Here is a 12,527-nt window from a genome sequence, read left to right on the forward strand (position 1 = left end):
AGAAAGGTCTACAGATGTTTAAGGCACAAAAAATTCAGTTGGTTTCCCATATACCAAAGTCCTGAAAATGTTTTCAGATAACTTTCAGACTCCTACATAGCTTTGAGTAGTTTAGCTTCTTACTGGCTTTTAGTGGCCTTTAGTTTTTTTTTTTTTTAATCAGTGCTAAATGTTTTTTGGAAGAACGTATTTGTATTCCCTATTAGTCTTCTTGTTAAATAAAGAGTAACTTTGAAGTCAGGATTTATTCTTATGCCTAAAATTAATGTGTATTCATGTCATTCAGATACTTTTATCATTCTATTTTCACTTAGGAAATGAGTATATAAGAAAAGCTAAAATCATCAAGACAATTTGGTATTCAATCTGTTGTTTAATCTGTTTGTAGAAAACTTTTAAAAAGCCTTAAAAACAAAACAAAAACCTAACTTAAATCTAAGTAACCTTGAAGGTTGATCTTTTTAAATTTCATTTAGATTTCACTTTAATCTTATTCCTTTTATTTCCTTGAAATTTACAAAAAGAGAGAGAAACAATTACAGTATCTGAAGCAGGATTGAATTGTAATTTTATCCTCTGTATCGCAAACATCATAGCTGCCATGACAAAAGAATTCATCACCAAGTGGGCAACCTGTTGATGATAAACCTCCCCATAACTGGTCCTTGGAAAGCATTCGTGGTCTGTTGGTGGAACCATACTCATATCTCAATTAAGTGACTAGTCACCTTAATACTTACATCTTTATGAACCAATTAGAGAAGTTTTTTTTTCCTGGTATGTGGAAATGAGAGTGCACCTTTTCCCAAACTATTCTATCAGTTGGACCGTTGAATCTGAATAGCAGTTATGTTGTTTTTTAAGATTCATAGTCTTGATGGTGTTATCCATAGTGTTTCAAAATGCCCTCCTTCCTATTAGTTCTGTAGAATTGTTTTCTGAGAATAGGTGGAAGTTATTGGACATAAAGCAGGTAAGAAGAAAAATAATTATAATTGTGATGGAATATTTGGAGAGATGATTTGTATCTTCATGAATCATTTTTTTCTTTTCTTCATTTTATGTAAGGTATGGCTGTAATGCAGAGTCTTTAAAAGCATACGTATTGGATCTTATGCGTCCAGATGAGTGCTGTTCTTTTCAAAGTGAGGTCACTTCATTTCAGTGCCCTTTATTGAAAATAAGTTTAGAATTCTTTTGTGAAAGTTGCCTTTGGACCTTTCTACCCATTCTTGTATTGTGGTTTTTGTATATTTTATTGTTATGTCCTGTTTTTACATCACCTTTATTACTAAATATGTCCTTCCCCCCTACCCAGAGAGCCGTCCTTTATAACACGGAATAAAAAAGGGGGTAAAAAGAAATTCAACACAACTCTCCAACATGTTAAACAAGTCTGGTAGTCTTTGCAGTGTTCTACCCTCCTACAGAGTACATCTGCCACAGAGGGATTTTTCATCTCTTCTTCAGAGCTAAACTTAACCATTAGAATTGTGTGGCACCTAATTTCATTTCTTTTGTTCTTTCCATTTACATTGCCATACCTATTATGTGTTTATTTTCCTGATTCTACTTAGTTCATTTGGGGTCAGTTCACATAAGTCTTCCTAAGCTTTTCTGAATTCTTCATACACATTTTTCACAGTGCTATAATATTCCACTACATTCACATACCACAATTTGTTTGGCTGTTCCTCGTTAGGAATGTTTTCTTTCCAATTATTTGTTACCACAAATAAGTGACACATTGTTTTGTTTTGGTTATGACAAACTTTAATTATTCCGGTATGTATTTAATTCATTAACATAACTCAGACATTTGGAGCCAAGGCTGGCGCGTAAGGTGGGTAATGACGTTGAATTCTTTTCTGCCTGTTGTTGTTGTATTTGAGTTCTGCCATTGTGCCTGTGTTTAAAGGTGTGATATTGCAGTTCAGTTCACTCTCTAGTCCTCAGTTTCCTTGCTCTGTAAAATGAGAGGTTCAACTACATGACTTGTAAAGTTTCTTCTAATCCTAAACCTGTGATCCTATAAAGTAACAAAATTGATTTTCTTGCATGCCTCACAGCCTGATTCTGAAGATAAGTCTTAAGAATCAGAGATTTTAAGCTGCAAGGGACCTTGGCAATCTTCTAGTTCACCTCCCTCATTTTACTACAGATGAGAAAAATGAAGCTAAGAGAGAGTAAATGAGACTTGGTCCAAGGTCACATGATTAATAGGTAGCCAACCTGCTTGCTGGGATCCCCAGTGCAACAGTCTTTCTGCTGTGCCTCCTCAGATGACTGCGTTCAAGCACAACACTTGGTTTTGTTACATACGTTCTGGTATAGTTGTTATCTTGAGGACAGTTGTGTTCCTTAGGCCTCACCTGGAAGGGACCGAAGCATCCCCCTTTGGCTTTGCTGTTTTTTTTTTTACTGGGTCCTGGTGCTTTCAACTTCAGATTCCTTCATTTGGGGGTAGCGTTTGTAATGACTTGAGAAGATTTCTTAATAAAACCAATTAATATGCTTTTTTACTCCTGCCTGTAGTGGGAGAAGTAATGTTTGTGTGTCTTGAAATGGGCATCGTTTGTTCTGGAAGTTCAGTTGCCTGGACAGCATCATTTCTTTGAGGAGCTTATGTGGTGTTATTGAATCTCATTTTCTTTGTGGTTAATTTCAGCTGTTTCTTCCCATACCCGGTTGCAGTCCATTGTTGCTCCACCAGTGGATGAAGTAAGCTCCGACGATTCCGATGATATCGTCATCTCTCCATCTCTGCCTATGAAGAAAAAAAACTCTCCCCATGTTTAACTCTAGGCTTTCATAACTGCCCCAACACATAAAGCTGTTCTTTATTCTTGGATGAGGTTAAGACTAAAAGCACATAGGACCACCTTGAGCCCTTGTTATCCAATGCTGGAAGAGCAGTTTGTTTGGTAGGCAAGTGACCTCTATTTGTTCTTCTTAGAGATTTAAGGCACTGAGCTAGCCACAATGCGAAAGTTAGAATGAGTGATAGAGGATCAAAGAAAGCTTCAGGGAGAGTCAAGGTTAGTTTTTCTCTTTGTTTTTGAAAGCATCATTATCAGCATTATTAGCAGATGAGAGCTATATTTCAAAGAATGAAAGCTGAATTTCAGTCTCTTGTAGTAGAGCTCATGTGGGCATGATAACCTCCCACATTCCTGGGCGTATCCACTCACCTGCTCTAGAGTTCTCCACTGTACAACTCTATAAAGTGGAACTGGTGATTATGTCACTGGGAAAATAGAAATTAAAAAACACAAAATTATAAACCAAAGAAACTACATTAAAATTACTTTTGAAAATGTATTAAATTAGCTTAGCAAGGTGGCCTTACAAAGGCCAGCTGTCGATGTGGCAGACTGAGGAGAGGAAAAGTCACTGATGACAAAGTGAAAATGAAGTCCTTCCATTCTGACATATAAAAAGCCCTTGGTTCTCATCATCATTTGTTTTGTTCCTGCTACTTAGTAAAGACCACCCTAAACCTTGAGCAGTCCTAGCCCTTATGAAAGCTATAACTAACAGTGGGCCAAGTGCTAAAATCCTCCAGAATCCAGCTGCCCCCAATGGAAAGAGCTGCCATACTTGGAAGGAACAGCTGAAACACTAGGGATTGTGTGTGTGTCAGAATAGCACCTCATCTTCTATGAGAAATATATTTTTCCTTAGAAAATGACAGATGAGTACTTCTTAAAAAAATACAGAGAACTATCTTCCACTGAAATGGGTATATGTAAGAATTAGGAGAGGGGTGAAACTTCAAAATGCCTCTTAATCTTGGTCAGAAGGCGTAATGCATTTTTAGAAAACAAGATCCAGATGTTACATTAATGCCCAGCTTTCTGGAATCTTATTCCAGGGGTTTTAGTACAAGTTCCTGATTCTGCACCCATTTCCTTGTAGCCTCAAGTGAGTACTGGCAGCAGGGAAGTGAGTGAGAGAGATTAATTTACATGGTTCTCCTGTCCAGTGACCAGAGGAACTGTTTCCAGTGTTCTGTCTCCATAAGAAGTGTGGCAGGATCAAGTCATCTCAGTATTTATAAAGAGTCTCGAGGTCATATTTGTACTGTCTTCCATAGTTATCCTTCAGTCTACACTAATTCCTTTCTCCAGTTAGGCAGTTTTTATAGAACTAGTTGAAAAGTGAGAAATTCAAACACTCACATCTTTTTGCTTTGTTAATAATTTTTGTGGTATCAAATAATTGTTCCTTGAAAAAAAATTTTTTTGACTGGTGGCTTGACTGAGCTGATTTGGTGGTTTTAGCATTTGGGGTATTCAGCCTTAACATTTGTTTCTTTATGATCTTCTTCCCCCTTCCCTTCACTAGGTTCCAGAACTAATCTGATCAGTAAGGCATAAGCACCAGGAGGATTCAGTTAAATCCAAGAAATCCCTGCCTGTAACTGCTCAATCAGTATGGGTTAAAAATTAAAATTTTTATTTATTTCTCCCCCACTTGAAAAAAAAGAAATATATCCAATTTCTTTATGTGTCTGCTTTTTAACTCTTAGGAATTAATGATCCAAGAATTTATTTATAACTTCCTGGGGAGAGGGTGAGGGGACGGGGTGATAGCCTTCCTTTTCCTGTTAGGAGGTTTGGTTGTGTCTACCTTTGAGCTCAAAGCTTCTTGTCCAGATAAGGCTGTGGGTAGTGACAGGATAACAGGCAACTGTCAATCCAAACAATGATTCCTGAGGCAAACAAGCTCAACATTCTTCTGCCAAGTCAGAGAAGTTTGCTTCCTCTCTAGAATGTGAAGAGTGAGGCTGGAAGGAGGTACGGGATGACCTTTATAATGTGACCTGTAGGTATCGAAGTAATAACTTGAGGAAAACCCAACCCATTTTCTTGAGCATTTCTAATATAGTAAGAGAATTATTTTTGTTAGTAGGCTTAAGTTTTCAAGTGGATACCAAGTAAGAATTGTAAATATGATTATTCTTTTTGTATGTTATACTTCAATACTGCATCTAAGAGGAGAGTTCAGCTACCTGAACTCCATCCACAATTAGACTTCTGAGGGAGCAATTACTCCTTGCATTTCTGTCAGAACAAGAAAATCCCTTTTAGCAGAGGAGGGGCATGTAACTACTCTGGTTTCCTGAAATGTCTGTGCTCAGGGAATTCTGTAGCTCTCTTCCTGGAGAAATGCATAGGATGTTGTCAGCTTGTGCTGTGTCTTAATGGTTGTCATTCTATGTATGGTCCTTTCTGTTGTGTGCTACTTAAGTTAAAATTGGCAGCCAAAAGCTGCTGCTAGTAGTGTTTGGCAGGAAGAGAAGATGTGCCAAGCCCAAGTGTAACTTGTGGGTATGAAGAGAAAGGGAAGCCACTCAGGCTGACTTGCCTGGCTGAAGAAAATAGGCTTCTTTCTCCAGATTGTGCATTTTCCTTCACTTGAATCTCTTAATATTTTGCTGCCTACAATATGACCCCTTCTACAATCCATCTGTATACTTGCACCTTTATTTGAGTTCCCTGGGAAATTGTCCATTTGCCTGAGCAGAAAACAGCTGTATTTACTGAAAGTCATTTAATGACCTCAGAAGAAAGCCAAATGCCTATATGAGTGTTTCTGGATCAATCTCAAGGTGAAGATTTGAGAAATGAGAATTCTCACTGTTTATAGAATGAACTAGGACCTTAATCCTAAAGATCATGTTTCCACATTGCAAAAGTCTACCTATATTCTGATAATCTCCAGGAGTAGGCTCTGGCTCAACTACCCACCTGAAGAATTCCTCTGAAGGAAGAAGGACTTGTATTGTTGCCTTCTACATTCTCCTTTGGAGAAGGAAATGTCAAATCACTCTAATATCTTTGCCAGGAAAACCCCAAATGGGGTCACGAAGAGTTGGACATGCCTGAAAAACAACTGAACAACTGAACATCCTCTCTGGATAAATAGAACTGCAGGTCACAGGCCTATTTGTTTTACATCTTTCACCCCTAACACCACTGCATTCTCTTGAAAATGTAAAATATGTAAGGAAAGAAGCAAGATATTACTTTCTGTTCTTAGCATGTAAAAAGTTTAATTTTGAGGAGAAAGAGAACAACACAAACTTCCTCAATCTCATATCCTTTTTAAGTAGAAGTGATGGTATCCTCTGTGAACAGAAAGTTTAATTTCAGATAGGAATTTTTCATCACTTTTCTCCCAGATGTATGTGTGTATTGGTTTTTTTAAATATCATATCAGTATCCATTGTTGAGGTGGTGCCTGATAAAGTGATGCTTCTATTGAATTTAAGGGGCTGAAAGAGCTTTTTATTTGTAGTTTATCATAGCTCACTCCAGCATTCTCAGCCAAAGGAAACTGGATGGCTGCTTCACAGTGAGGCTTTTTCCATTTTATCCCTTCAGTGGAAATACTGTCTGAACAGTTTCCATAGGCATCTGCTAGGAGCCCTCCCTCCCTGCTGCTGCCCATTCTGTGAAACTGACCTTCCCCAATGGATGGATTGCCCCTGCTGAGCTTTCACATCCATAATTGTTCTTGTCTATAGGGATAGGGGTAAAATGCCTTTGTCAGAAGCTGGGGACAAGTTGTTCCATTAGGTTTTCTGAAGATGCCCTTAGAGCTATGTGGGAGTGATTTCTAATTAATCTAAGTGGTGGTGCATCTGTATGGATCACTTGCTTCAGATTCACCCACTGGGCCTGGGGATACTGGGAAAAGAAAGGGGGGAGGGGTGCAGGATATGTGGAATATGGAGGTGTCAAGGCCAAAGTGATATAGCTTCACAGTCTCTTCTGGGTAGAAAGATGTTTAGATGATGCAAATCGTTAAATAGGGACTCCATTACTGTATTAGACAGTAATGAAAAACTATTATCTGCACATTAAAATCCATTACAGGGACACTCTTTGAAAAAGTGAAGTGTAAAATGTTTTAAATAGAGTTAAATCTAAGATTCTGGAAGTATTTGTGTAAGTGTCTTAATCCCAGAGAAAGGAGAAGCTATTGCAGAGGAAGGGGTAGTTTGACTGCTTTCCCATTCGATAAAGGGATTTGAGAACAAAGGGAAGAAATGCCCACTTAGAGAAAGGGTCAAACTAAACACCGTCTAGCTAGGACATGCCTTCCGATGGACTATGAAATGCAGGGGAGGGGGAAGAAGCTTAAAATGTTAGCAGTGTTTATTTTTTTCTTATGCCATTCTTATTCAGCAAACATTGTAGAAAGAAATTAATGATTCTGATTAAAAGGATTTCATTTGACCTATACTCATCATTACTCCCAAAAAAGAAAAATGGAAGAAAGAAATGTAACCTTGGTTCTCCGAATGGATCAGTCCATTCTCTTCCTTTTCTTCTTTCCCAGTGACAAAACCAATTGAATTTAGGAAAAAGATAGATCAACTTGGCTTGGATCTATCAAGACAGGTCCAGTCCAAGCTTTTCTCCAAGGTTTGTGTCCAAAAAAATAAATGCTCCTTGCGGAAAAGACCAACGACCTTGTGAAGTCTTCAAGGACAAATGAAAATTAAATGCCATTATAACCTGTCTAATGTAATTGCAAAGGTTCCATTTTCTTGTTGTGGAAGCTGTGCCTGCTCAAATGTTGCTCTTCCATAGGCTATACGAATTTACAGTAGACTTGAGGAAGCAAGAGTGATGCAGCATGTACAAGTAACATGATGCCTTGGCCAGATTCTGGACTTGCATCTCTTACACCATCCCCTCTTCAAGTGCCTATGTCCTAATAAATGTAGTGTACTGTTTTATCCAATCCTGTGCTGATCATGGTTAAATCATATTTTTTTTAAGTTGGAGAAGTTAGGAAGACTAAAAAGAATGAAATGTAAAACTATTCATTTGAATTGCTAGAAAGAGCATTGCTTTTAATGGTTTCTTAAATTTTTTATTTAGAACTGTTCTAATCTTGTAAATAATTTATACATGAATCTCTTGGAATGGGAAAGGTTTTTACTTTGCCTCTCGTTAGTCTTTATAAATAAAAGTTGTTTTGCAGAGTAATTGTCTTGATTGCCCTATAAATGGTTCTTTTAAAAATTACTTCCAGGTGTGCTGTTGCTTTAATTCATATAGCACAAAAGGCTTCAGAAATCCCATTTTCCTGGACTTGCATAGTTTTGTTCTTGTCATAACATGGGTCCTGAAATTGATGGGTCTTTCCCCCTGCCAACATAAGAGGTCTGCTTGAGCTAGTGACTCCTTGACCCATCTTTTAATCTTCTGTCCAGTGCACACAAATGAGGAAAGGAGCCAAAAGGAACTGAGGAGTCAAGGAGTATTTCTGCTAATTTGAATGAATGTTTGTTTCAGGGGCAGTGAAAAAGCCTTCCCTTGGAATTCAAACAACCCTCATAGAAATGTCCAAAACCACCACAACGAAAACCAAATCCTTGATGGATTTTATCTCTTGGATTTGTTTTCCCTTGTTTGAGTGCAAAGAGCAGTTGCAACAAGTCAGCTTCAGATTAAATTTTATACATCCCCTTTCCACTAAACTGCTTGCTCTGATCCCTTAACTCCTAGGTCTGTGTTGATTTAGGCCCTTCAAGATTACCTTGTAAATTGTCCTTGGTGTCTGGAGGCTAGGCAGTGTTCTCTGGTAGTAAGTTACTCATTCGGAAAGCTTTGTGATTTGCCCTAAAGGAAGAAAGACCTGCAGGATTCTGCATTAACCAGTGGAAAGAATGGTCTGCTGGACACAGCTTCAGGCCTCAAACCTGTATCTTCCCCAGGAGTTCCTTTATTTCAGTGAGTCTTGTATTTATTAGCAGAAAGTCAAATTCTGTGTTGTGGGTGTTCTGCGCTGAAATTGTGGGGGGTAGGACCATCCACTCTTAGCATACATTTAACCATTTACAAATAATTCAATCTACTTTCAGGGTTCCCTGAACAATTTATGTTCTTGCTGTGGACTGCGCTCCAGATGGGAAAGGAAAAACCCACTGTGATGCAGCCTACGTGCCTCTTGGGACCATTCTTTCCTAGCAGAATGTCCATTCCAAATATTGGGGCTCATGATATCCCCAAATTCCATTTTTCAGAATACTTTAGAATATAGGAGCTCCTAAGACATTGAGGGGAAAAGTATTTCCTTAACTTTACATTCTTTTTCCATATTTCTGAAAAAGATAATTTTACAGTAGAAGGAGGAGCATTGGGCCTGAGGTTAGAAAATCTCTATTCAAGTCCATCCATAGAACTGTGGGCATTAAAACATCTCCAAGCCTCAAGTTTCTCACCCATAAAATGAGGGTGCTACTGCATGGACTCATGTGCAGTTGGAGTTCATAATTATTTATTGAGGTTAAATCTAGCTCTTGAAAAAAAAAAATCTAGCTCTTGCATTTCCTAGACAACTATGTTTCACTTCTCCTATGCAATTAAGAATTTTCTAACTTGTATTATAGTTATTTGTGTACGTTTCATCCCTCCTACCAGACTATTATAAGGCACTATGTAAATGTGAGCTGATATTATTTCTAGAAGGTTTAGAACTTAACAATTAAGGTGGAAGGACAGTGGGAGAATAGGTCTTAGATCTCTTCTTCCATGTCATGGCTCTTTGCCCAAAACTCTCCCCCCTCAGCCTGTCAAGGTGAAGGTAACTGTTTTAATATCTTATTTGATCTAGCCCAATTTAAGCTCTGAGTGGCATGTCTGCTAGACGTTGCTGACCTAAAGAATATAAGGAAAGTTTCATTTTCTGAGTGTCCTTGTTTCCATGGTACTGGTCTCAATTGGAGAGAGGTGGGGGGGTGGAGCATAAGAATCATGACCTGTTTATTAATTAGGTAGCAGCATAATAGCATGAGATTCAAAGGAAAGGCTCAAACTCATGCCCACTGTAAGAAGCACTGTTTTGAGTTAGGAAATGAAGCCAGCCATTCACCTTAATGCGGTCCTTAAAGTGTTCTAGCCAAAACTCACTTTCCATCATCCTTGTCAATGGAATGGAGTAAGAACAGGCCTTATTATTCAAAAGAAGCAGGCAGTGAGCCCACTGAGCCAATGAGGCTGAAAAGGCATGCAAGATGGGGAGAGCTCTTATAACTACCACCTTGAGAAGAGAAAAAGCCATCTGGCCTCTGCAGGGCTTGCAGGGGTGGAGAAAGCTCCTTGGTGCTGGAAAAGAGGAAAGGAGAGTGCTATAGCTGTGATGTAACTAGGTATCTAATAGAGTATTAGAAGAGCCCAGACACAAGATGAGCATCATAGAATTTGATTACAGATTCTCTCCCCACTTACCACCAGCCCAGATTCAGTCTCGGATCCTTACAAGTCTTTCTATGGTAAACCTTGGTGCCCTCAGATTCCTTAAAGAATCTGGATTAAGGGGAATCTTTAATGCAAACAAATTAGAGAAAATGTAGCTGATATCTATATATGACTCATTCAGGTTGTACAGAGTATTTAAATATGTAAGCATATAGGACCAGTGAACTGGATCCTAGAACCAGCCAGTTTCTCTCAGCTATAAGAGACCCTCATGTTTTGCACCACTGGACAGGTCATCAATGTAAGAAGATATGGACTAGGGTAAACACCCTATCCAGGAATAAAAATTGATGCTAGAGCTTCCCTTGTCCTCTGTAGTGACTGTTTTAAGTGACTTGCCCAGGGTCATACAGCCAGCAAGTGTCTGAGGCCAGATTTGAACTCAGGTCTTCCTGATTCCAAAGCCAGTGCTCCATCTACTTATACCACCTAGGTATCCATATCCTTTGTCTCTTAATACTGGGTCTTGAGCAGGCTGGATAGGGCAGGGCGTGATTGTATTTCCAAGCTAGCTTCTAACTGCTTCCTATCCTTCCCAACATTATAGAATCTTATAATTACAAAATCCTAGAGGTAGGGAAGGAATCTTAGAGGTTATCTAACCTAAGACTTCTGTGAAGCATATAGCCTCTCTTAACCAACCTGAATATGTAGTCATATAGCATACTGCTTGATGCAGCCTATTCTATTTTTGTACAACTTAGAAAGTATAGAGTAGAAATCTGCTTCCCCAGGCCTGCCGTGTAAGGGTCGGTGAACACATTTTCCTCATGATAACCTTTAAAATATTTGAAAAATGTATTCATAATTTGACTCCCAGTCCCACTACTAGTTGTATGTTCTCTAAGCTAAAATATCCTTAATTCCTTCAACTTGTTTTTATATGGCATAAGTTCCAAGTCTCCTGGGTGTCCCCTTCTAGAGGTGTACCAGCTTCCCTCAATGACATTCCCAAAATGTGGTAGCCCTCCTTGAGGTACTACTCATAGATAGCTTCCTGAGATCTGCAGGAGGAAGGTGGAATACCAGTACTGAATGAACATTGATGGAATAGAAATTGTTTTTTACGTGCTGCTGCCAAGAACTGTGTTAGGTGTTAAGGATACAGGTGTTAAGGATACCTTTTACAGATGAAGAAACACAGTCATAGAGAGAATAAGAGATTTGTCCATGGTCACACAGTTAAAAGCCTATCTGAGATTTGAACCCCGATTCTCTGACTCCAAATCCAGCATTGTTGGTACCACATGGCCTCTCATGCGTCTGTGTATGCATTTACATATGTGTGCATACACATATCCTTATGTGTACATAAGTGGCCTGGATTCATGGGACCTGGCAGAGGGAAGATGTGGTGTGTGTATGTATGTACATACGTATGTATGTATGTATAACTGCATAATGATATGCCAAGTGTTGAATGAGTGATACGGTCATTATCCTAGTTAGAAGAGACAGATCACTGTGGAAGGACTTGAAAGACTGGTAAAATCTGACTATGGGGGAGAGGATTAGAGAAGATACATTTGATTTGAGTTCAATGAACACAATATGAAATGTTCACTAGAATTGCCTCCTTAGGTAAACAGCCTTGTTGTTCAGTCAGTGAGAAGAGATCAGAAGTTTAAACAGTCTTTCTAAATAGTCAATTGTAATTGATTTTTAATGTGTCATAGAAAGGGATTTAGTCATGTCCCTGCATTGTACTATGGGTACAGGGATTAATTAGCTTGATGGTGGATCTCTTTATAATGTATGGTTTATAGATGGAGTAAGGAAAATGAACCTTTACATGACTAAGTCGCGGGCAACAAGATCTGGACACGATGTAATTGAAGCTCTCCTAATGGAGTACAGGGAGGGCTGTGGCTAGGCACACTGTTCCCTTTACCTCTTCCCTCCCTCATACTTTCTGTCCTTTTTACCCTGTTAAAATCAAATTATAATGAATCCAAGGATAGCTTTGAAGCAGGAAAGAAGCCACAAAAAAAATAGAGACTGGATATAGAGAGGAGGAAGATAGTGGAAAGGTAGAGGGGTAGGCTCTCCTGATTTTACCCTAGTAAGGGAAGACATTTTATGGGATTCGTTATTTATAACTGATCCTCAGGTTTCATAGAGTTACAAATTAGAAGGGACCTTAGAGATCACTGTTTGACCTCTTTAATAATGATGACTCACATCTCTATACCACTTTTAAGGTGTACAAAGCATTTTCTTAACCAAGAATACTGTGAGTTATTTAAT

At 38.7% G+C, this 12,527-nt stretch overlaps 1 protein-coding gene across 8 annotated transcripts in view; it reads left to right on the top strand.

Annotated features, from left to right (window-relative positions):
- The window catches only part of IQCE (IQ motif containing E), a 101,325-nt gene that overhangs the window by 87,917 nt on the left and 881 nt on the right, over window positions 1–12,527 (top strand). For 6 of the 8 annotated variants that reach the window (XM_072597697.1, XM_072597694.1, XM_072597696.1 and 3 more), the window contains one exon: window positions 2,669–4,491. The exons of 1 other annotated variant lie outside the window; for it this stretch is intronic. In XM_072597697.1, the coding sequence (XP_072453798.1) occupies window positions 2,669–2,799 (131 nt within the window). In that variant the 3' untranslated portion in view covers window positions 2,800–4,491. Of the gene's footprint in view, window positions 1–2,668; window positions 4,492–12,527 lie in introns of those variants that run through there. One more of the 8 variants, XM_072597701.1, reaches the window with a different exon arrangement.

The sequence above is a fragment of the Notamacropus eugenii genome, chromosome 3, assembly GCF_028372415.1.
Source record: "Notamacropus eugenii isolate mMacEug1 chromosome 3, mMacEug1.pri_v2, whole genome shotgun sequence".
NCBI classification, from domain to species: Eukaryota; Metazoa; Chordata; class Mammalia; order Diprotodontia; family Macropodidae; genus Notamacropus; species Notamacropus eugenii.